This window comes from Schistocerca piceifrons, chromosome 8 (genome assembly GCF_021461385.2).
Source record: "Schistocerca piceifrons isolate TAMUIC-IGC-003096 chromosome 8, iqSchPice1.1, whole genome shotgun sequence".
Taxonomy (NCBI): domain Eukaryota; kingdom Metazoa; phylum Arthropoda; class Insecta; order Orthoptera; family Acrididae; genus Schistocerca; species Schistocerca piceifrons.
In genome coordinates, this window is record NC_060145.1 from 483510805 (window position 1) to 483534653 (window position 23849).

Consider the following 23849-nt stretch of genomic DNA (forward strand, 5'->3'; position numbering starts at 1 on the left):
TTAATGTCACCAAAGGTTGTTTTGACTTTCCTGTATGCTGAGTCTGTCCTTCTGACAATCATATCTTTTTCGATGTCTTCACATTTTTCCTGCAGCCATTTCTTCTTAGCTTCCCTGCACTTCCTATTTATTTCATTCCTCAGCGACTTGTACTTCTGTATTCCTGATTTTCCCAGAACATGTTTGTACTTCCTCCTTTCATCAATCAACTGAAGTATTTCTTCTGTTACTCATGGTTTCTTCGCAGCTACCTTCTTTGTACCTATGTTTTCCTTCCCAACTTCTGTGATGGCCCTTTTTAGAGATGTCCATTCCTCTTCAACTGTACTGCCTACTGCGCTATTCCTTATTGCTGTATCTGTAGCGTTAGAGAACTTCAAACGTATCTCGTCATTCCTTAGTACTCCCGTATCCCACTTCTTTGCGTATTGATTCTTCTTGACTAATGTCTTGAACTTCAGCCTACTCTTCATCACTACTACATTGTGATCTGAGTCTATATCTGGTCCTGGGTACGCCTTTCAATCCAGTATCTGATTTCGGAATCTCTGTCTGACCATGATGTAATCTAACTGAAATCTTCCCGTATCTCCCGGCCTTTTCTAAGTATACCTCCTCCTCTTGTGATTCTTGAACACGGTATTCGCTATTACTAGCTGAAACTTGTTATCGAACTCAATTAGTCTTTCTCCTCTTTCATTCCTTGTCCCAAGCCCATATTCTCCTGTAACCTTTTCTTCTACTCCTTCCCCTACAACTGCATTCCTGTCGCCCATGACTATTAGATTTTCGTCCCCCTTTACATACTGCATTACCCTTTCAATATCCTCATACACTTTCTCTATCTGTTCATCTTCAGCTTGCGACGTCGGCATGTATACCTGAACTATCGTTGTCGGTGTTGGTCTGCTGTCGATTCTGATTAGAACAACCGGGTCACTGAACTGTTCACAGTAACACACCCTCTGCCCTACCTTCCTATTCATAACGAATCCTACACACCTGTTATACCATTTTCTGCTGCTGTTGATATTACCCGATACTCATCTGACCAGAAATCCTTGTCTTCTTTCCACTTCACTTCACTGAGCCCTACTATATCTAACTGTTTAGGAGGAGTTTAATAATTGACTGCATGCAAGCTCTCGATAGCACACGACAGAGTTATGGCCTACAGTGGGTATCTTTTCACTGACACCTACCGATTTCCCTGTATGGAGTCGAGCGTTCGCGTAGTATGGTAGGCCTGCCGACTTTTGTGATGACAAAAGTTCGTTGTGGGGCCCGTATTTCTCGCGGTACCGGCACACTGACAGCTCCTCTCGAATAGGGCTTAACGTTCCCATCAGACAGACAGATCACCATCAAGAGCGTCACATGTCTCACTTCATGCGACACTCGCAGATGTTTGGAATTTAACCCAACTTTACGCCAGCAGCTCTCCTCGCAACTACCGCCAGTGGAAGTTTCAGACACCGTCAGCATTCTGACCGCCTCACCTGCGAGTCGCGCGGCCGCACAGGCATACTTCAGCACCGACCGCCACTGTGCGGGCACAGTATTCCGTACTAATCACGGCCCACAGATTTTCAAAATTTCTAGCCATTCTGTTTCCGTTGAAAGTAAACTGAGAAATCTGGAAATGAATACATGCAATCGTATAAACGCATTACGTAAAGTGTTCTCTCGTGAGGGGTCGCGAGCCCACGATACCCTCTCACGCGTACGTGTCTCGGCACGTGACGCCGTCGTTGGCGGCGGTCCGCTGCCAGGACGGGCGCGTTAATTTGAACGGCCCTGTCGGAGTCGCCTTTGTTCCTGCACCAGGTTCGACTCTTCTCGCTCTCTCGCATCGATACGGACAACAGCAACACGGCACTAGTTTTTAACATTTACATTCCGTGGGCGGCAAATATCTTACATCTGGATGTTCGTCCTAGTCCCCATACCTCCTGCGGCTATCGTTTATCCCTGTACCCTATGTAGCGAGCTTTCTGTACTTCCCCGCTGCACAGTACAGTTGTAGGAAGTCCGCGTTTACGCGGGACGAGTTGTCTGATACCCGCATGTGGACCCCGTGCAGTCCTCTGCCGCTCCGGTGTGTCACCCACGCACGCAGCCGGCCAGTAAGTAAAGTAGGTGAGGAGCGACGCCGAAACGTCTCGGCCGGCCGGCCGCTCTCGCGGAAGTGTCGCAACGTCCCACAGCGGCACGTGACGCCTACCGGCGCATCCTGCGCGCCAAAAGCAGCCGCGAAAGCCCGGGCCGCGTCAGCACCGGTACAGTACAACACTGCGCTTCTGCCTGGTTAGCCAGCTACCTCGCTCGGGTATAAGGAGGGAATGTTGCCAGGTAAAATAAACGTCTAATAAGCTTTTGGAAAAAATTACTGTTTGCGGGGAGACAGGGACTGAATTTTCAACTGTGCACGTAATGCTTTGTTTCACGCTGTCACGTAAAAGTTTTATACAGTTACCCAGAATCAGCAGAAAACGGCCATCGTTAAGAGTAGAAAAGGGAGTAATTTCCGTTTAGTGCACTTAAACGGATCTACAGCTTTCAATATTTTCGTTAATAGTTCTGCAGTAGTTGTTCTCCACAAGCTTTACATTCTCACGAAAATTGTAGATGGAGATTACTTTCAGATCCTAATCCTTGTCAACTGTGACGCACATGCCATCTGACAATGACATGTTTATGTCTTAAGCAAATGGTTGTTTGGAGATATTTTATTTTTAAATCTTACAGATTTAATCAGGCGCGTGGTTCGATCCAGTTTCACCACCGCGGTCAGTAAGAATAATAATTTTTGCCTCCTCAACTCGTCAATACAAGTTTCAAAAGTCGACGAAACGCATTAAACACATAAGCACCTGGATAAGTAAAGGGTATTACAAGAGTATAAAAGCAATGATATACCGTTTGCTACAACCTCTTACAGAAACCGTCGCATCGATTACGTGATCCCGTAACGTGTCCGCGTTATCTGGCACAGCTATAGTTTGATTAGAATTGGTTGGCATATGACGTTCAACGTCCAAGATTTCGACGTTTTAGCGACAAGTTCTGTCTGCTCTTTGGGGCGATATAAATTCGCCTTGAAGTCTCTTTCACCTACAAATAAAAAATCTTGGAGCGAGGTGCGGTATGCAGGTCTACCGTGTCTCTACGAAAACAAGATATCTATTGTTTATTTTAATTAGGGCCAGTGCTATGTATTATCTCTTTTATTTTAAAAAGATGATATTTTCGTGACCGGGAAACAGGTTCAAGCTTATCATACCCTATCTCGAAACCTACTGTACTCGCGGAAGCAGCACTTTTGTTTTTGTTACGAAAATACATCACTCGGCAAGCATTTTCCGAAGTTGTATATCGCTTTGCGTTTTACTTATACAAGCCACGAAAAACAGTATTTTTCCAATATTGGTAGAGAAAACTCTTAACAAATGTGAAGTCTACAGTTTCTGTCTCCAACAGAAATCACATAAAATTCTGCAACTGACATATGGTATGAGTAGCGCCTCTGAGCGTGCTAAATGTTACGGCGGGAAGCCAGCGCAGGCACGCCAGTCGGGAACGAGACTGCAGAGGGGGCTGTGAAGAAGACGTCAGCCAGTCGCACGCTGACCGACCCCTCTCCAGCACGACAACAGGACAGCGGCGGCCCCATGTGAAGAGCACATAGGCCAGAGGCTTCTTTATTTTGTCTGTCGCCCTTTGCTTGCGACGCATCTGTGTAACACAAAGTTAAGTATTGTATTTTTTCATTTTGTAATAAAACTCTTTAATACGATTCGTTTGAATCGTTGTCTAGCGATATGAGAAAGCAGGTTTCCTAGACACCGCATATTTGACGACGACTAGAATGGATTTAACACTACATATCTGTTCTTAATTTTAAATAAGACGAGAGTAATGTTTTTTTCACGAAATACACGAAATTTTCGGATCCATAAAGGTTTCCTGCACAACTGGCAGGTACAAAGCTTTGCACAACGGAAGAAGCAACACAGAGGTAGCCGCCAGTACCAATACTCATTACCAAATAATTTTGGAGGCTGCGACTGTGAATTGCCACCTGTTTGCGACACACGAAAATGTGTGCCTCACTGGGACTCGAACCCAAATCTCCCGGTTATAGCGAGCAGTGTCCTTGACCACTTTGGCTAACCGAGCACGCCTCCAGGACCGACCCAAACTTGCTCACAATCCTTATGGTCGTACAATTCGTGACTCCCGTACAGCGAGACAAACATTATAGCGTCGCTGTAGCCTGTCGAGGCATGGATATATGACTGATGGTTACGATATATAATGTCTGTATCTTCACGATACAGTGTTCTTCAATGTCTAAAGGACATTGTACTGTAAGGATGCAGACACTATATAAACACAGACAAAGTGACAATGATCTGCAGCTGCCACTGGTGTATCGCTGGCGGCTCAAGTCCGATCCGCTACCTGTCAGTTACCTTCAATGGGGCTGCAGTACATTGAGAAGAGATCCTGCAGTAAGGAGCAGGTATGGGCGGCCTACCAGTGCCACCTGTATCTCGTGTGAATGGTTGCAGCAGAATAAAAGGACTACCTCGCTGCCGCCTTTTCCATTAGCGCACACGTCAACACCTGCCACGTGCGTATCGAACTGCGCAACTCGCTAATGGGAAGCACGGTGAGAGGCCAGGCGAAAAGGCTCCGCGGTCGCGGCCAGCTGAGACGTGACCCAGCTACGCCGCCATGCCACTGAGGCGCGCAGCCTGCCCACAAACACGTTCGCCGTCCGCTGCTAGCATGCCCCACGCACTGTCCGACACCGGACTCTTTAAGTTACAACAACAGGTGTCGGGGAGCAGCAGTGGTCTTCCGAATACTACAGTTTTGAAATCCTGAGTCTGCTGCAAAGGTTGAGGCAGAAGTGCCTAATAGAACACTCGAATATACAGGATGCCCACGAAGTCCCGCTATTATTAAAAAAATCAAACTCGGACAGCTTAGAGACTAAGAAAGCGTTTATCAGCTCTCGTAGTTTTCCCCCTTGTCCTTTGTTGTAGATTTCACTCGGAGTGCATAAAAATGGCGACAGACAAGGAGAAGGCGCATCTGGTATACAGGATCCATGTCTGAGACAACGGTACGGCGACACCAGTATGGGGCGGCACTACCGTCAAAACAAGCACAAACGCTTCAAATGGCTCTAAGCAAAATGGGACTTAATATCTGTGGTCATTAGTCCCCTAGACTTAGAACTGCATAAGCCTACTAACCTAAGGACATCACACACGTCCATGCCCGAGGCAGGATTCGAACCTGCGACCGTCGCAGCCGCGTGGTTCGGGACTGAAGCGCCTAGAGCCGCTCGGCCATATAGGCCGGCACTTACGATAAAAAGAGGACGTATATTTATTGCATACTGTCATACCCTCCACTGTAGGCATCCTGTATTTTTACAAAATCCTAATTTTTGAAAGTTGCATTTATTTGTATGTGCATATTTCTAGGTAATAGGAGTTCTGAAGAAGGCCCATTTACATGGGTTGAAAGATAGGTCAAGAGCTTTTGACTACCACCTTCCGCAACTGGTGGCTGTTTTTATTACTTATACTATATACACTGAAGAGCCAAAGAAACTGGTACATCTGCCTAATATCGTGTAGGGCCCCCGCGAGCACGCAGAAGTGGCGAAACACGACGTGGCATTGACTCGACTAATGTCTGAAGTAGTGCTGGAGGGAACTGACACCATGAATCCTGCATTGCTGTCCATAAATCCGTAACAGAACGAGGGGGTGCAGTCTCTTATAAACAACATGTTGCAAGGCATCGCCGGCCGAGGTGGCCGTGCGGTTCTAGGCCCTTCAGTCTGGAACCGCGTGACCGCTACGGTCGCAGGTTCGAATCCTGCCTCGGGCATGGATGTGTGTGATGTCCTTAGTTTAGTTAGGTTTAAGCAGTTCTAAGTTCTAGGGGACTGATGACCACAGATGTTAAGTCCCATAGTGCTCAGAGCCATTTGAACCATTTTTTTGCAAGGCATCAGATATGCTCAATAATGTTCATGTCAGGTGAGTTTGGTGGCCAACGGAACTGTTTAATCTAAGAAGAGTGTTCCTGGAGCCACTTTCTAGTAATTCTGGACGTGTGCGGTGTCGCATTGTCCTGCTGGATTTGCCCAAGTCCGTCGCAATGCACGCTGGACATGAATGGGTGCAGGAGATCGGACAGAATCTAGACGTATCGGGGGTCCCATATCACTCCAACTGCTCACGCCCCACGCCATTACAGAGCCTCCACTAGCTTGAACAGTCCCCTGTTGACATGCAGGGTCCATGGATTCATGAGGATGACTCCATATTCTTACAACTCCAACAGGTGGTTACAATTTGAAACGAGACTCCTCCGACCAGGCAACATGTTTCCAGCCATCAACAGCCGGCCGCGGTGGTCTAGCGGTTCTAGGCGCTCAGTCCGGAGCCGCGCGACTGCTACGGTCGCAGGTTCGAATCCTGCCTCGGGCATGGATGTGTGTGATGTCCTTAGGTTAGTTAGGTTTAAGTAGTTCTAAGTTCTAGGGGACTGATGACCATAGATGTTAAGTCCCATAGTGCTCAGAGCCAGCCATCAACAGGCCTATATCGGTGTTGACGGGTCCAGGCGAGACCTAAAGCTTTGTGTCAACGGTACACGAGTGGGCCTTCGCTTCCGAAAGCCAATAACGATGATGTTTCGTTGAATGATTCGTACGTTGACACTTGTTGATGGCCAAGCATTGAAATCTTCAGAAACTTACGGAAGGGTTGCACTTCTGTGACGCTGAACGATTCTCTTCAGTCGTCGTTGGTCCCGTTCTTGGAAAATCTTTTTCAGGCCGCAGCGATGTCGGAGATTTGATGTTGTATCGGTTTCCTGATATTCACGATACACTCGTGAAATGGTCGTACGGGAAAATTCATATTTCATCGCTACTTCTGAGATGGTGTGTCCCATCGCTCGTGAGCCGACTGTAACACCACGCTCAAACTCACTTAAATCTTGATAACCTGCCATTATAACAGCAGTAACCGATCTAACAACTGCGCCAGACACTTGTCTTATATAGGCGTTGTCGATCGCAGTGCCGTATTATGCCTGTTTACATCTCTCTGTATTTGAATTCGCATGCCTATGCCAGTTTCTTTGGCGCTTCAGTGTATATAAGCCTCGTGGTACAGTGGTTCTTCCTGGTCGGAAATTAATCCTACATCACGACATTTGACTTGCAGCAATTATTGTGGCGTGGCCCCTGCTCGCCAGCTCGCTGGCTGGAAACTCACACGAGGCGTCAGCGTGGCCCAGCTCGGGCTGTGAACATTATCCGAGGACCCACAAGGGAGTGGCCGCCACGGCGCTCCCACGTGCACAATCACCACGCTCGGTGCGACTCGGGAAAGGTCGGCCGAGCTAAGCAGCTCGGCGCCTAGTAAGCCGCGTCACTGTGCCGGATGACGCAGACAGAGCACGGCGGTGGGGTCGGCGCGCCGCAGCTGATGAGATAGTTTCTGTCCGAGGCTGTTCCCGGTCCTGCTCTGTACACCGCCACCGACAGAGGGGGGCACTCCGCTAAGGGAACAGCGACACTGATCAGGCAGAGCGACCCGCATAGTTCCTGGATAACCGCACGGAGACTACAGGGGGGATAAATCTTTCTCTCCGTTGTCATTGTCGCCGCAGTTCTGCGCAGTAGGATCAAAAGAGTATCCCGACACATGATGGAGTGCGGTCAGCATAACGTCAGTTTATTTATCCCTGCATATGTTGTTGTTATTGTTGTAGCTGTCGTCCTCATACTTCAGTATGATGTGATGCAGCTCTCCACTACAGTCTATCTTGTGCAAGCTTCCTGATTTCTGGGTAACTACTGCAGCGTACATCCACTTGAACCTGCTTACCGTGTGTGTGTATTGAACCGGGGACCTAGAAACGACGGAGAGGCTTCGTCCCGCCGCAGCCCTCAGTGGTTCACAACAGGCTACAGCACTCCACTCATCATCCCACAGCCTCCCCACACCGAACCCAGGGTTATTGTGCGGTTCAGAAACACGGCATCTGCCTGGAAACCAGTGTCTATGGCCCTCTGAGTCTAAAGGACGAATAGCGCGAGCTGGGTTTCACACGATCGTCTTTTTCGAAACCCATGCTGATTCCTACAGAGTAGATTTCTAGTCTCCAGAAACGTCATTATACTCAAACATAATACGTGTTCCAAAATTCTACAACTGATCGACGTTACAGATACAGGTCTATAGTTCTGCACATCTGTTCGACGTCCCTTCTTAAAAACGGGGATGACCTGTTCCCTTTTCAAATCCTTTGGAACGCTACGCTCTTCTAGAGACCTACGGTACACCGCTGCAAGAAGGAGGCAAGTTCCTTCGCGTACTCTGTGTAAAATCGAACTGGTATCCCATTAGGTCCAGCGGCCTTTCCTCTTTTGAGCGATTTTAATTGTTTCTCTATCCCTCTGTCGTCTATTTCGATATCTACCATTTCGTCACATGTGCGACAATCTAGAGAAGGAACTACAGTGCAATCTTCCTCTGTGGAAAAAGACATTTAGTGTTTCGGCCTTTAGTCTGTCATCCTCTGTTTCAGTACCATTTTGGTCAAAGAGTGTCTGGACATTTTGTTTTGATCCACCTACCGTTCTGACATAAGACCAAAATTTCTTAGGATTTTCTGCCAAGCCAGTACACAGAACCTTACTTTCGAATTCATTGAACGCCTCTCGCATAGCCCTCCTCACACTACATTTCCCTTCGCGTAATTTTTGTTTGTCTGCAAGTCTTTGGCTATATTTATGCATTAGTCATATGTATGCACGTCTGAACACGAATAAATCATTTGTAGTAGACGTGTACGTAAAGAAAACACGAATCTAACATTTAAATCTATATCCAATGTTAATATATTTCTGTTTTTCACAAATGCTGTACAAGCTACTGACACTTTGCTATTGCTTCTGGACTTCTGACGCAGCAGTTCTCTGCTGCACAAACAACAGAACACATCCACTACTTCTAGTGTCTCATTTCGTAATCTAATTTTCTCAGCCTCATGTGATATCTGTTGACTAAATTCGGTCACCCTTTTTTAACTTTTATTGCTCTTCATGTTATAACCTCTTTGCGAGTACTATCCATCCTACTGAACTCATCTTCCAAACGTTCATGGTTATGTGTTACACAACTATAGTGTTATCGTGAATGTTCAAAGTTTTTATTTCTTGGAATGAACTTCAATTACATTTCCAGATCCCTCCTCGGCTTCGTTTACTGCCTCCTTAATGTAAAGATTGAATGAAAGCTTGGAGAAGCTACAACCCTATCTCACTGTCGTCTCAACTACAACTTCCACTCGTGTCCTTCGACTCTTTTAATTGCTGTCTGGTTTCTATACGAGCTGTAAATAGCTTTTCGCTGTCCACATTATCCATTCTACGTTCAGAATTTCACAGAGCGTGTTCCAGTTAAGACTGTCAAACGCTTTCTCTAAATCTGGAAGTGCTATAGACGTAGGTTTGCCATCCTGTAGCCTTTCTGCTAAAGTAACTCGTTGGTTCACTATTGCCTCAGATCTTACTACGTTTCTGCAGAACCCAAAAAAGCAAGAAAGGTTATCATGACACTTATAAAATTGTAGAGACAAGTGCAGAAACGAACACGAAATTCATAATTGCAGTACAAATATAAAATTCACAAAACTGTGTCAACATTACATGTGAACAGAAACTTATATCGGACGGCAGCTATACCTTTCAATATACTTGCAAACCACGCTGGTCGTGGCATGCAGGCGCAGCGATCAGTCTCCTGCTGCTTTCATTCGCTAATCGGCATTCTTTAACCAGTCTTGTATACTGACGAAGCACGCCTAGTTACGATGCTGTTGTGGTTAATATTGTACTTGGATACCTATTACAGAGTAAGCGTGGTAATTTTTTTCCTATTTTTAATGTTTAAATAGTTTCAAAAAAAGGAACGTTTTTTAAATATTGTTGGAGGTTTTCACATTATTTGAAAGTCAATTTTCCTGTTCGTTTCCATAGATCGGATAGTGACTGCTGGTCAATCGAAACCGTTATTATCTAGTTACTATTACACTGTACTGGAATCAAGACCATTGCCTTTTATAACAAATAGTTTGGATTGCTGCGCCTCCCTCAGTTGACGATGTCAGATCCTACGGATTTACTAAGTACCGACGACACAGGGTCCTGCAGACCGCTCCATCTGTGGGTACCCCGCACAGCGCACACACCTTGCGCCAGCCCAGCTGGCATTTTGGGCTGCCGACTCTGTTGGGCCCGCGCTTCGCCGCCAGACGGCGGCGGATATTAAGCGCCGGCGCGCTGGAACGAGCGCCGCGAATGCAGTCAGGCGGGCAACGAGGCGTTCGCAAGCGGCCCGCCGCTGCCGTGTCCAATCTACCGCTCCTCTCCATTTGCTCCGTTGTGAGGATGGGACTTGTGTGAAATCCGCGAAACTTTCCCTAACTGGCGAGAAATGAACGCAGTCTGCTCCTCCAGCAACTATACTTGACTGTTTTAACCGGTAAGCGCTTTTTAGGCCGAATGCATTCTGAACACCTCTTGATGACAGTGTGTTGCTGTAACTACTATTACGAAGTTTTCCTTTTTCGTTTCGCCTACCTTATGACGGATAATGGAATCATTTTTAGTTTATTTAGTTTCGTATTATTTACTTGCAATTTCACTCAGCCGTCTTTTGACGTCGTGATCTACCGTGTATCCCCCTGTCCCTCTCCACTCAATCGTGCGGTTTCCCACCCTCCTCGCCCCCCCCCCCCCCTTTCTTTTGCCTAACAGAATCTCTTGCCTTGCTTCCAATTGACATGAACGATTGTGCACGTTCTACACCACGTATTTTCTTGTTTACACTGCCACTCGGCGGCAGTAGGTCGAGGCACATGTAATTGAGTTTTGTTGAGACAAAGGCTCAAAAAATGATTCAAATGGCTCTGAGCACTATAGGATTTGACATCTGAGGTCATCAGTCCCCTTGAAATTTATAACTACTTAAACCTAACTGACCTAAGGACATCACACACATCCATTCCCGAGGCAGGATCCGAAACTGCGACCGCAGCGGTCGCGCAGTTCCAGACTGAAGCGCCTACAACCGCTCGGCCACAGCGGCCGGCGAGACAAAGGCACCACGCCATCGTCACGTCAGTATCCCGTAATTATAATAGCGTTAAATTTAGTTGTGTCGGCCATCTGCCCGGCATGGTTGTTAGGAAAGGAGCATGTAATGTGCTGGCGACAGTTGTTGGTAATCCGATGTCTATGCACAGTAATTTTGCGTTAATTTTGTACTTCTACGATTGTGCGAGTTAGGTCTTTACTGCACAACTTCAGCCAAGAGTACACGGTTTTTTACTCGCTCTTTCACTGCTTCTCACGCATCTTTCTCTGCGAACGCTTTCAAGCAATTTATATCACCTCACCTCACTTATGTCACGCGCAATTCTAATTCAAAAACGCATGCCTCTCAAAATTTTCCTTTCCGACCACCGATTCCTTAGCTGAAAAATAGTCAGTTCAGGGTGGTCATCATCGACCCTGAAGCTTAATAGCTATGTGTAAAAGCCCGTAGCACCTATTCGTCTTTACGAAATTCTTATGTCGCGAATGCCACTCCAGAACCCTTATTGTCGCAAGTGATACGTGACGTAAAGTTGCCTGGTTCCCTCGCAACAAACTGTAGCAAAAGCTAAGCAGAAATGCCTCACTCTGCTTTCAAATGTTCTTTTACGAAGGAAACTTAAAGAATAGTGTCCTAATTTAATTGTCGCACACAAGAGGACCGGAGTTGAGAGGCAGCTGGAACAGCTGAAAGTGATCAAAGCTGCGGTGGCGCATGCAAAACCTGTGTCAGACTGTGCACAGAATCTGTGGCTCAGTTAGCCCTCTTTTAATAATAATATACCGTAGATTCCTCGGACAGAAAACTGTTTCTGTTAATTCGAAGACAGTATAGGTCACAAGAGGGCAGCAGAAGTGATCCACAAATCTACAATATCTTTGACATCCAACTGATCTACAATCATAAAGATATTCTGAGCTCATATGTAATATGTCGAACAAAGGTATCTCCTCCATGCCAACCAGCACCGATTCCGAAATATCGGTCGTAAGAGAGCCAACTCGCTCTTTCCTCCCATGACATTCTGAAAGCCTTGGTTCAACGAAGTCAGAGAGATACGGTATATCTGCAGTTGCGAAAAGCATTTTACTCCGTAGCATGCAAACGCTTTTCTGCTGCTGCAAGGTATGAATCTAAATTTGCGACTGCGTTGAGGATTTCTCGGTGAGGAAGGCGTAGTATGCTATTTTGGATGGGAAGTCATCGACAAATCGTCCTCCGTGGATAATGGAGAGCACTATGAGTGGTGACAGATTTCCCTCACTCACGTACGACCTCACAGAAATTCCGAAAAACTTGTGCTATCTGACGCTTGAAGATAGACGCCAACTATCCTAGGGAATTCTCGCAAAGTTTTCTCATCCTTCAGTTTTGAGTTTAAATGAGGTATCTATCTACCCCATAGCACCATGCCTATCGTTTCGGTACGGGCCACGAACACAAGATCGGACTAACTACAGAGAGCACAGAGACACTTAAGCAGCAATTCTTCCAGAATACCATAAGCGCATGTGACGATAAGAAACCTCTGTGTTTGATACAATGGAAAGTACCCTCTGACATGGGCTTCATAGTAGTTTACAGCCGGCCGATGTGGTCGCTGTCCAGTCTTTGGTCCTTGAGCGCCAATCTGTTAATAAAGAATGGGCCAATGACGAACGTAGCCGTGAAGCCACGCCATACGGTGACGCATTCAACATACAGAGCAAATTCATGCCTAGTGACTGCAGGTGAATATCCCCAAATCGGCAACCATGTGTTTGCCTCACCCGTCGGAGAAAAATGACCTTCGTTTGTCCATAGGATGGTGCAGGGCCAGCCCTCGTCAACTTTGGTCCTTGCGGGAAAGTGAAGAGCGAAATCAGCACGGATGCCGTTTGAGAATGGTTCGAAGCACCTTCCGTACAGTGGACCACGGGATATTCTACTGTCGTGACGCAGCACGCGCACTACCTGACAATCGGGATTTGCGAGCAGCGCTGTTTGCCGTAGCTACAGCGATTTCATCAACTTCTTTCCGGAGCGACGCCTAGTTCTCCAGTTGACTCCAACTTCATCAAGGTCCGCACAGTAGATGGGGAAAGAGGAACCTTCCGTCATCCTTTCAGCCGGCGATACTGTCGAAGTACAGCTGCAGCATTACTGTTGTTTTGATAATAGAGCACCAATAATGCCCTGCTCCTTTTGTCCAAGCTCATGTTGCCGGCCGAAGTGGCCGTGCGGTTAAAGGCGCTTCAGTCTGGAACCGCGCCACTGCTACGGTCGCAGGTTCGAATCCTGCCTCGGGCACGGCTGTGTGTGACGTCCTTAGGTTAGTTAGGTTTAAGTAGTTCTAAGTTCTAGGGGACTGATGACCTCAGATGTTAGGTCCCATAGTGCTCAGAGCCATTTGAACCATTTGTAGTTTACAGTGTATGGATGCAGATCCAGAATGCACATCTTGGCTACAAAGTTTCACGAAGCAGTATTAAGCGAGGCATCCAGGTACACACTACAGCCTCCTACGTATCGCTCCCTTCTGGGCCGTTGTATACTGACAGTGTGGTCTAAGCCCAGAAGAATTACTGAGGATGGAAGTGGTCAGTGTGAGCAGACGTACCTTGCAGAGTGCGACGCCGGTGTCGAGGCGGTCCATGAAGTTGTGCACGCTGATGCAGAGCTCCGGGTAGAGCGTCTGCAGCCACTCGGCGAGGTCCTCCTTCATGGCGTACAGGTACTCCTCGCTGGACTTGAAGGGCCGCAGGGACCGGGAGTCCCTCAGCACGGGCGTCACCTCCATCGCGAGGCCGGGCTCTGCAACCGACAACACGGAACCACTCAGTCACGGCCACCAGTGTGCCGAAGCGAGTAAAATGACACGTATCAGTGCACAGAGCATCTTCCAAGTACCAAACCGTAGCACACTGCGTGGCGTAGCTGCAGTGCACACAACCCAGGGGAATGCTTGCCAGAACGTGTAGACCAGGAGCGTTCAAGATTACGGTTCGCAGGCCGTGCCCAGGCCAGGGTGCCAAAGCACTCAACCTGGGCGGCACATTTACCCCACCCCCACTCTGAGCGCGAGGAGAGGACAGAGGGAAAAACGCGCCGCATTTCTGTGGCAGTACAGTTGGGCTGCATACGACTTGCTTTTATATTTCACATTTGCCAAGAAGATAGATCACAAACAAAACTAGTTTCCAGTATCATTTAATTATTTTTGGCGCGCTAAAGACATAATATAATTCTTATCTGGTGCAAACTGCTGGCATACGGGCAGACGCAGACAGTTTCACAGAGTTTCGCAGTCAAGTTGAAACGTAAGCGTTACTTATTTCGTTTCATAATCGAGAAAAGGTTTTTCGCGGAAATATGTCGATCGAAATATTGTAGCATTTTTTGCAACCTCATTATGGAGACTTGGAAACTCTACTAGAGGGAAGCAATTTAGACATATTGAACACTTTTAACGTATAAGGATTTGTCATTAAAACAGAAATTACCCTGTAGGTAATCAGTTACATTTGCACATGTACAGCGGCGCTTTCAACTGAAACGGCAAACTGTCTCAAAAACAGCTCGAAAACACGTCTAAGACTGGCAATGTCCTCAAAACGTTTAGGAAACTATCCTCGTAATTCTTTCAAGACCACAATGAATTCCTGAAACTTTGCGTTTTCTTTAATGGCAGTGATCTTAGGGAACTGGATTGTCTTCTTCAAATGTGTCTCTACTACAATGCGATTTTCTTTTTAAATATGTCTCCGTCAAATCAGAAAGAAGTTTCCCTGAAATGTATTTCTGTGACCAGTGTACAGCCAAGTCCATTTAAAATGCGAATACCCCACTCCATTCCGAACGTTCTAATTTTCGTTCCTGCGCTCCTTTTTCCTTTATAAATTTAACAGTAGCGAGTTTTAAACCGGAAAGTCGTTCAGACATGGTCGTTGACTTAACCTACGTACTCTGCAGTAACATGTGAAGTCTCTGTACTCTTCGTTGAGCTCCATTAAAAAGCGTTGCAGCTAACAATGAAATAATGAGTGCAACTTCACAAATTTTACTATTCGTACCACTAGTTTCTTCACGTGCTCCAGGCATGCAAATTTAACACAAAATTCTTTTAGATATACAGCATAAAGAATACCGTCTGCCGGTCGGTGTTCTTTTTTGCTCTTTCATTGTCAACTAAATCTTTAAATTCTTTCTGCACGTTATTGTAGCGTCGTTTCACAGCAAATATGCGAATTGAGGATTCTTATCGCTCTCCTCCGTCATTCCTATTCATTTTGAAGAATTGCGACGACAGATCGCTGGACTGTTTCTTTTTCTGCAAATATCCACTAAACCTGTCAACGTCCTTCACGCCACGAACAAGTAGCGAAGATTAAACAGCGCGGACAGCACAATTCTGCCGAACTCAGCGTACTGTGCCGACCGAAAAACGCCGCAGCGCAATGTTAAATGAGATGTCGCATGTTCTGGGTACTCCCGAATAGGACCAAACAAAGCCGAGCGCGGGTCGCACTAGCTGCAGCGTGCAGTTTGGCACGCTGCGTCCGGCCCTTGTGTAGATAAATCACCTTCTCCGTATTCTCACACGAAACTAGTTCGCGCCTGCAGATAGACCACCCAATAGTACGCTACATCCAGACAGCAGCGATTCCAATGAACTCGTGTCACAAATAGCGCCCATGTTGAGCACTTGTAATGCGAGTTAAGAACTTGGACAGATGCTGTGTCCCCTAGTATGTACATATTTTCTGAACGTCTTGCAGTTTTCATGCTGCTGTCTCCTCAAAACCCGAGGGTACTCGTGAGTAGCGCTGCCTGCCGGCCAGACGAGACGCCCAGCTACAGCAGCTGCATAACGTCAGAACCGCGGGCAGTTCTACGGCGTAAGCCACAGGGCGTTTCACGAGCGTCTGTTGTATGTCCACCTCAAAGCGGACTCAATGCGTACTGTCAGCCTCGAGTCAAAGCACATTTTCTCAAAGACGGAGGGGGCAAAAGGATACGTCCAAAAGATACGGGACATCAGCACTCAATGCACGAGGGACTACTTGCCAAAGCACTGTGTGCCTTCTAGAAATGATTTCTTGGCACTTCTCTGCCGTCTTTCTCCGCTGGGAAATGTAGGCAGCAGTTCAGAAAGTTGCGTAAATATTTTAACTGGACCGAAAAAGAGCTTGTCATTCGGTAGTGTGACCGCTGGAGATTCTCTTTCTAGTGGCGACAGATAATGGGCACACCGTTTTTCATTAGTACTAATCAAAAGAGCTCAGGTAGTTTGAGAGAAGAATTTCTTAAGTATTTATAGCCTGGTCCAAAACACCGTTGTCAGTCAGAACAAAACTTTGTGACAATGTAAATACGTTATTGCGGCTGACGCTCCCAATATCTTTATTTGTTACGCAAATGCCTCAACCAAGTGAAAACAAAATTAAATGATAATTAATAAACCCAGTTTGTTGTCCTCGACGACGACTGTTCATCTGAGACAAAGGTATCATCAGGTGTGCCCCAGGGAAGTGTGACAGGACCGCTGTTGTTCTCTGTATACACATAGATGATTTGGCGGACTGGGTGGGCAGCAATAAGCGTTTGTTCGCTAAAGATGCCGTGGTGTACGGTAAGGTGCCGAAGTTAAATCGCTGTAGGGAGATACAAGACGACCTAGACAAAATTTGTAGTTGGTGTGATCAATGGCAGCTAGCTCTAAATGTATAAAATGTTAAGTTAATGCAGGTGAGTAGGAAGTACAAAGCTGTAATGTTTGGATACAGCAGTAGTAGTGTCCTCCTTGAATCAGTCAAGTCGTTTAAATACCTGGGCGTAACGTTGCAGAGCGATATGAAATCGAACTAGCATGTGAGAACTGTGGTAGGGAAGGCGAATGGTCGACTTCTGTTATTGGGAGAATTTTAAGAAAGAGCATGTCATTCTCAATGGAGAGAAGTCTTCCGAAGTAAGAGTGATTTCAGGTGTGCCGCAGGGGAGTGTAGTAAGACCGTTGCTATTCACAATATACATAAATGACCTTGTGGATGACATCGGAAGTTCACTGAGGCTTTTTGCGGACGATGCTGTAGCATATCGAGAGGTTGTAACAATGGAAAATAGCACTGAAATGCAGGAGGATCTGCAGCGAATTGGCGCATGGTGCAGGGAGTGGCAATTGAATCTCAATGTAGACAAGTTAATGTGCTACGAATACATAGAGAGAAAGATCCTTTATCATTTAGCTACAATATAGCAGGTCAGCAACTGGAAGTATTTAATTCCATAAATTATCTGAAAGTAGGCATTAGGAGTGATTTAAAATGGAATGACCATATAAAATTAATCGTCGGTAAAGCAGATGCCAGACCGAGATTCATTGGAAGAATCCTAAGGAAATGCAGTCCGAAAACAAAGGGAGTAGGTTACAGTACACTTGTTCGCCCACTGCCTGAATACTGCTCACCAGTGTGGGATCCGTACCAGATAGGGTTGATAGAAGAGATAAAAATGTTCAAATGTGTGTGAAATGTTATGGGACTTAACTGCTAAGGTCATCAGTCCCTAAGCTTACATACCACTTAACCTAAATTATCCTAAGGACAAACACACACACCCATGCCCGAGGGAGGACTCGAACCTCCGCCGGGACCAGCCGCACAGTCCATGACGGTAGCGCCTTACACCGATCGGCTAATCCCACGCGGCATAGAAGATATAGAGAAGATCAAAGGGAGACCAGCGCGCTTCGTTACAGGATCATTTAGTAATCGCCGTAACGTTTTCGCGATGATAGATAAACTCCAGTGGAAGACTCTGCAAGAGAGACGCTCAGTAGCTCGGTACGGGCTTCTGTTGGAGTTTCGAGAACATACCTTCACCGAGGAGTCAAAGAGTATACTGCTCTTTCCTATGTATATCTCGCAAAGAGACCATGAGGATAAAATCAGAGAGATTAGAGCCCACACAGAGGCATACTGACAATCTTTCTTTACACGAACAATACGAGACTGGAATAGTAGGGAGAACCGATAGAGGTACTCAAAGTACCCTCCGCCACACACCGTCAGGTGGCTTGCGGAGTATAGATGTAGATGTAGAGTGGTCCACCTGTAAAGGACACCGCATGTAGGATGCTTTAGGACCTGTTCTTGAGTATTCCTCGAGTGTTTGGATCCGTACCCGTTCGCATTAAGTGAAGACATACAAGCAACTCGGAGGCAGGCTGCTAGATTCGTTACCGGTAGGTTCGAACAACACGGAAGTATTACGGAGATGTTTCGAGAACTCAAACGGGAAAGCCTGGAGGAAAGGCGACGTTCTTTTCAAGGAACACTACGGAGAAAATTTAGACAACCGGTATTTGAAGCTGACTGACGAACGATTCCACTGCCTCCAACATAGATGGCGCGTAAGCACCACGAAGATAAGATACGAGAAATTAGGGCTCATACGGAGGCATATAGACAGTCGTTGTCGCTTTTCCCTCGTTCTATTTGCGAGTGGAACAGGAAAGAAAATGACTAGCAGTACGGTGGATTGCGGAGTATAAATGTAGATGTGGATAAATGTTAACAAAATCCGTCCACTACAAGATTACTGAAATGAGTGTGTATATAGTTTAGATCGTGTTTAGGTCGATGGCAGTGGTGTTGATGGTGGTGGTGATGATGATGATAGTAATGAGAGAAGCGGGAGCACACAGTCTGCTTCTCTCTATCAACACGAGCTTTATGACCCCATCCGAAGGACGTAACGCCATCAACAGTGTCAATGCCCTCATTCCACGACACAACGCGCAGGGGTTTCGAAATTGAGACCAGAACCTCGGCGTGGACCATTACCTGCACGACACCACCTCCTCTCCCCTGTGCGCAAGTGAAAATTTTGGCAAACGTTGGACGAAATGGAAGTAGACACTAAGCCAGTCCATGATGACTGATGACTTAAAAATATGTAACTTCTATCAGTATCTCCCGCATACATAAAGAAAATAAAGCAAATTTAGAGAGGCGACCGACGTGGATCGACAGGTACCAAGCGAAGATCAGAAGCGCCCCAGTTCACGGTAGCGAAGGCAATTACCCTGCTCTCAGAAGCGCACAATCATTATTCTGTATGGGCAATTTCAAACTTCGCTGCCGCTCCGAGCTGGTTGAAGTAATCAGAACGGCAGTTGGCAAGCGAATAAATTTCACCACTTGAGAAATTATCCTTCGGAAAGCAAGTTTCACATTCCCAGTAGCTACAACGTCAATCTGCGTATGCGTATTCCTTCAGCTTTCGAAAAGAACGGTGCTCTCACGAAAAAGTATAGCAGACTGTAACACAGTATCCTCTGCGCCCCTCCATCCCCTCCCCCCCCTTCTCTCTCTCTCTCTCTCTCTCTCTCTCTCTCTCTCTTTCTCTTTCTCACGCGCGCACGTCACGTCAGACAGCCTTATTACGTAGCATACGCTCTGCACGTCGATGTTATGAACAAGAACTCAGATAAAGAGCTGCCTTTTCCAAAGCGAAATATTCATAGTGCGCCCTCCATTCGATAAACACAATTCTGTTGCTTGTTCTGTAAAAATCATTATATTGAAATTAAAACTACTGTTCTGTTTGACAGTCAGTTTTGCTGATGAAAGTCAAGTTTACAGATTGCAAAATGATCTAGGCCTGATATCTGTATGGCGTGAAAGATTTCAGTTGACCCTAAGCAATAAAACGTGTGATCACCGAGAAAAGTCTTTTAAGCATCAGTTACACGATACGTCCCATAGATGTAAAGGCTGCCGATTCCACGAAATACCTAGGCGTTACAATTACGAATAACTTACAGTGAAACCCTCATACAGGAAACGTTATGGGAAAGGTGAACCAAAGACTGCATTATTGGTAGAATATTCAGAAGATGTAACAAATCTACTAAATACACTGTCCTCGCGGTACTGACTGGTCAGTCTAGGCTCATTAGCCCGAAATACCGGGGATCCCTACCATATTTAATCCTAAATGGAACGTAAATCAATTTCTATCCCTCAGCAAAAAGAGTCTAGGAGGAGGACCTAATAATAGATGAAAATTTAATTCGACTGAGCACGTAACTGCAATGTGCAAGAAGGTATTAGCATCTCTCCGTGATCTACAAAACTCTTCACCTAAAAAAGAAACTTGTACAAGCACTTATCCTTGCAGTTGCTGACTACGCGATGTTTTCCTGCAAATCCTTTCTCGGGAAATCTCACTGAGCCTGGAACTGGCTATGAATACCTTCGTTCGTGACATCTGTGATGTTGGACTCTTTGAGGTCTGAACATGAATGGGATCATCTAAAGCGCGGGTCGCCTCAGGGTATCGTTGATCGTCTTGATACACGTCGATGATCTGACACTAAACACGACAGAATTTTTCTCCAGATCAGAGAAGAATTATTGCGAAAGACGAACAGTGTAATGTAAATGATCTAGCAAATAGGATACCTAATAATACCAGCTCGCTGGCTTTCAGAGAACAGATTAACCGTTAACAACAACAAAAAGCAATGTATACAGTTTCTAGCACGGAGTTCTTCTAAAAGCGAAGCTGTACTGCCCCGAAATGGTCAGTCAGCGAAGTAGGCCATTTTAAATTATACATAAGAGGATGGAAAGCTTTCAAGGAACAGCTAGGTTCAAAATGACTTTCAGAAACTGAACGCTACCATTCCACTACAAGAATGATCTCCACTGTATCTGACACTGAAACGCGAAGGCTTTTTCACCTCGCTTTATCTTCTGTCTGTTGTCTCGTATGATGTTACATTGTGGGCACCTCTGTGCCCTCACAGAGAACGCTCTTAGTGCGGAAACGGGCGCTCAGACTGATCTGCGACGTCAGTTCGCAAACTTCGTGCAGACCGTTGCTCAGGTTTCTCGCAGTACTAACTCTGCCGACCCTGCATAGGGCTTCATGGAACTTGTTGTTGAAAACATTCGCCTCATTCAGAAGAAACTGCAACATTCACTCAGTGAACGCTATACGAAAAGACGATCCACACTTGGATAACAATTCACTAAGCATTACAGAGAAAGGGGTGAAGTTTTCGGAAGATCTCGTTTTCAACACGTTTCGAGGAGAACGGAAAAAAATGAGTAATAAATCGCGTCTTCAAATCTAAGTTGAAAGGTTTCCTTGTGCCACACGCTTTCTATTCTGTTCAGGAGTTCCTCGCACTAGCTGTCAACTTTTATCTGTAATGTATTTATTACAAAACCGACGCACGATTTTTGTGTTTTATTAGAGTTTTTTTAATTTTTTTATAAATTTTGTAAACCGCATTCTGTAAACTTTGTATTGCCTGGTTGCACGACCAAGAAGCTTTGGCTCTCACTGTCTCACTGAACCTCACGAATATATGTAAATATTTATTCCCAAACATTAGTTGCTGGTCTCAAAGCAATGCGTGTGGGATGATCCGCCATCTGCTTACACGTATGTCTAAGACCTCGATTCTCAGTGAACACAGTATCTGCTTGAAGTTTGGGAGAAGAATGTAAAAAAACACTGAAAGATCAACGATGTACGACTTGAAATACACACACAGGCATATTCACAAGTGTCTCTAGGGTATCAGAGCACGACTGTGCGAAAAGTAAAAGGTGTGCTGTTAAATAACACGAGTGGGTGGAGCATCTTTGCTAGTTTCCATTCGTTATAACTGCCTTGGCGTAGATACACTACAAGGCATTCCTGTCTGAACATGTAGACAAGCCGGCCGGAATGCCCGTGCGGTTCTAGGCGCTACAGTCTGGAGCCGAGCGACCGCTCCGGTCGCAGGTTCGAATCCTGCCTCGGGCGTGGATGTGTGTGATGTCCTTAGGTTAGTTAGGTTTAATTAGTTCCATGTTCTAGGGGACTAATGACTTCAGAAGTTAAGTCGCATAGTGCTCAGAGCCAAGCCATGTAGACAAAAATCCGCCTATTGATAGACGAAACAGTGAACAGACGTCGTTCCTAACTGAACAGTTCGCGTCAATGACTTCCATGAACTGAACGCAGTTTCTGACCTTCGCCATATCACATGTGGTGCTCATACTGAGCTATATACACATCAGTTTTCTGTACGTCTTGTAGTTTTCGAAAAATTCTCTTCTGAATCCTCCGAGATAATTGCTTAGTAACAATATGTTAGTGAAGAAATCTGAAACTTATGGAAATATGATAAACCGAGATGAGAGTTTATAAATACCCAGCCGCCCAACGCTACTGGATTTCGAACGTCGCTGGCTTCTCACTTACCGACGCAGCAGCAAGTTACGACGTCGAAGAGCTTACACAGCGAAACATGCCTCATCAGGCGCGAGTTATTGCCGTCGCCGAGTAGCTAATTGGCATTACGGAGCTGCTGCGTGCTCTGTCCACCTGAGGACGCCGCGCTCGCGGCACCCGAAACGCGGTACTTCGGCGCGGTGGCCGCGCTCGTTTACGGTCAGCCGGCGGCCCTTTTACGGGAGCCGGGCGGCAATTAGCCGGCGACATCCGCGGAACCCCTGCCCTCCGGCTAATTAAGCCGTCTCCCTCTCGCCACGCCAGCCGCCGCCGCCTCCTACAAGCCCATCCATTATCTCTCGCGGTCGGGACGGTCCTAACAATTTTGCACCTAACAAACAGTGTCGCTACCCTTCAAAGAGCCCATTCCGTTTTATGTCCCGTCCACCGGTCATTGACAAATTGGAACCAGCTGTACAGCTGGCGTTTCCCTGTACGTTACGCCTTCCTGGGAACGGGGCAATGCGTGACGCTGTGTTAAGTGCCGGAGAGTAGGTAAACAAGTGCAGTCGTTGTAGATTACACAACAGACCGAGGACGTAGCCAGAGTGTCGGCTAGATCCATTAGGAAGAGAAGCGGAGCTACGACTGCCGTCTGCTCGCCTTCTTCTCGAGAGCGATCCCCACGGTTGTCGTCCTCACACTGGGCGCGTTCCCCACTGTGAAGAAGGCCGAGATTTGGTGCCGCCCCGCTCTCCAGCGGAACTTGTCGGCTGTATCTGGCTCGCAAATCACACAGTTTGCGAAAATGAGTTCGCTATTAAAACTCACTTCCTCCCTTCTCCACACACCAGCCGAGTCCTTCTGGCTGTATCATACACAAATAAAAGACAGGAAACTTCCCTTTCCAGTCACTGAGAAAATAAGCATTTAAAACTTCTAGTACAAATAGTGCGACACGTATTTACAGTTGTCTTCCATATAAGATAAAAATTCACAGTTCTCACTTCTTAATAAAACTCTAGATGTGAAGTAGAAGACTTTAAACAAGGAATTGCAAAATCTCCTACAGAAAATAGTGTTAGCTCCCTTGTAGATAAAACCAAAAAATTATTTACTTACTGCAATATTACTGTTAAATTTTGGTGTATGCATGCGTTTAGACGCATGTGTCAGCAAACAATCACACACAATGTTTCTAAAAAACATTACCGACCGCGCGGTCTGCAAAGCATAAATATTGAAAAGCTATCGAATTAGGCAGAGACGTAGAAAGTAACCTTGCAATTCGTTGGTCTGTGTTCCCTGGCATGTTCATAAAGCCGAACAAACTCAGTTCTGAGGGAGAGCGCTCTGTATACGTGACATCCAGTATTGCATAATATAGTGCTGTTAACGTAATAACAAATGTACAAGGAGCCGAATAAAATT

General features: G+C 46.2%; 1 protein-coding gene across 1 annotated transcript in view; it reads right to left on the reverse strand.

Annotated features, from left to right (window-relative positions):
- The window catches only part of LOC124712476 (GAS2-like protein pickled eggs), an 817295-nt gene that overhangs the window by 662309 nt on the left and 131137 nt on the right, over positions 1-23849 (reverse strand). Inside the window, exon 2 of the mRNA XM_047242771.1 lies at positions 13804-13997. Within this exon, the coding sequence (XP_047098727.1) occupies positions 13804-13983 (180 nt within the window). The 5' untranslated portion in view covers positions 13984-13997. The remainder of the gene's footprint in view (positions 1-13803; positions 13998-23849) is intronic.